The sequence below is a fragment of the Echinococcus granulosus genome (genome assembly GCF_000524195.1).
Source record: "Echinococcus granulosus chromosome Unknown EG_S00065, whole genome shotgun sequence".
NCBI lineage: Eukaryota > Metazoa > Platyhelminthes > Cestoda > Cyclophyllidea > Taeniidae > Echinococcus > Echinococcus granulosus.
The window spans coordinates 1-1,918 of record NW_020170445.1 but is presented as its reverse complement, the minus strand read 5'-3'; the positions used below and the strand labels follow the sequence as shown (position 1 = coordinate 1,918).

The 1,918-nt window shown below is 45.8% G+C and overlaps 1 protein-coding gene across 1 annotated transcript in view; it reads left to right on the top strand. All coding sequences in view use genetic code 11, as the record gives it.

The window, feature by feature from the left end:
- EGR_06862 (TOM1-like protein) overlaps nucleotides 1–1,846 on the top strand; it is a gene marked incomplete at both ends in the record, with an annotated part of 18,455 nt that extends 16,609 nt beyond the window's left edge. Inside the window, 2 exons of the mRNA XM_024496111.1 lie at nucleotides 1,385–1,734; nucleotides 1,826–1,846. Of these exons, the coding sequence (XP_024349423.1) occupies nucleotides 1,385–1,734; nucleotides 1,826–1,846 (371 nt within the window). The remainder of the gene's footprint in view (nucleotides 1–1,384; nucleotides 1,735–1,825) is intronic.
- Between the last annotated feature and the right edge of the window lie 72 nt (nucleotides 1,847–1,918).

The following is a 1,918-nucleotide window of genomic DNA, read 5'->3' as shown; positions in this document are numbered from 1 at the left end:
TTTTGTGTCATCTGCATGAGGAGTGGCTCACGAAAATTTCAAGAGCGACCAGAAAAGCGCTGCAGCCTCCTTGCCTCATCTACTCTCATTTAGCTACACTCACCCACAATCTTATTCCCAATCCACATTTCAGCGCCTTCTTCTTCCTCCTAATGCTTACTGTTATCGCAATGAGCACTCAAAAAGAAAAACATTTTGTGATGGGAGTATTTTTAATTGCAAACATGAGGATTTTTCTTTGTGTTTTCCCCTTCCTGCCAGAGTTTATGTGACCAGCAATGCATCAGATAGAATGGTGTTCAACAGCAAAGCCACTTCATGGAAAAGCCTGTCTAATCACAGAATCCACTGAAGGATTTTCTCAGTGTTTCGTCCCCTGTTAATGGGACCTTTTTTGCTTCCAACTTCCTCTGCGGAGGTGGACAATGTCAGCTACTTTGTATTGTCAGTTGTCCTATTCATTGTAGTTCCTCCTTTTCTCCACATTTGCATCACCAAATGTGGATGGAGAATATGTGTCACGTATTTGTGTCGTTGCGCAGTAAACGTGCCAGGAATCGCACTATCGCCCTCGTTGGCTGCTTAGGAGGGTTGGGAGGAGGAATAGAAAGGGAAGGGTGTGAGAAGGTGCTTAACCGTTTAAAGTATTTTACACTGCGAGGATGAACTTCTAACAGGTTGATTTCGCACCGCTGTAGTCTTCCCAACTGGTATTTGCTCCATCTGGAAGATTTTGTTTCAGCGTTTCCTCCTCTGTTGCTTGATGTTATGTCCACACTCAAAGTGATGCATGTGGATGTGATGCACAGCCCTCTTGCATTAGTAAGCACTTTTGCCCACTCACTCATGCACGACTCTTCGAGGTAGGGAGAGAGGCAGAGCGAGAGAACCGAGGCTACTAGCCAAAGAATAAGAGGAATACTATTTTTAATCACAGCGCCCAAACAATGGCAAAACTCTGCTGTTCGCCTCCTTTTTGGGGCAATCTATTTATAAATTTTGAATTCCTCTTCCTTTTTGACTGACAACTGACTGTGTCAGATGGAGGAGGCAGCCACCCTGTCAAACAGAATTATGCTTGCAATCACTAAGAGACATCATATTGCCACGTAGCCACCACATCCTTCTCCTCCTTTCCTTTCGCTTTCAGTGTTTCCATCAGAGGGGGCATAACTGAAAGGTTGTGTTCTGGACATATCTTGGGTGGGAATTGTGAGTGTCCCTTTTCTTCCCTTGGATAATATTTGAACACTTGATGTGAGTCAGGTGCTGAGTTCATCAGAATTCATTTGCAGGCAGTACTCTCGATCTTCATCTCCAAATAAAACTCTCCTATTTTAACTTCTGAGTAAGCATCACTTATGAAGTGATTGGTTCCCCCTAGGTCAAGAGGTCTTCTTCGCAACTGCACCACGCACATTTTTGAATCACCATCAGCAGCAGCAGCAGCAGCAGCAACAGCATCGGTACCAACACCAGCAGTATGAGTCGTCGCAGCAGTTGCAACAGGCCTCATCCACCACACATCACTCGATGCCATCAGGGATGTACAGCCTCAGTGGCGATCAGACACTGGTTGATCACGAGGGCACGGTTCGTCGACTGAGCACTGCCCAACGTGAGCGGTTGAGTCAAGACTTGACAGTGGTGCAGACCAATCTCCACATTCTCAATGACATGCTCACTGAGCTGCAACCAGATGCCATATCTCCGGATGACCTTGAACTACTGCAGGTGGGTCAACTATCACAAGAGTGCATCAAGTGCTTGAAATGTTTGACCTTGAGGCACCTTCTGTTCCCCATCATAAATGTTGGTTACATAGAGAGCGAACCAGGTGAAGTGAGTGCTATGTGAGGTGTGAGTTGCCTCAGTTCATTGTGAGTGAGATTTGCTTTGTGTTGAGGAGGTAGATGAG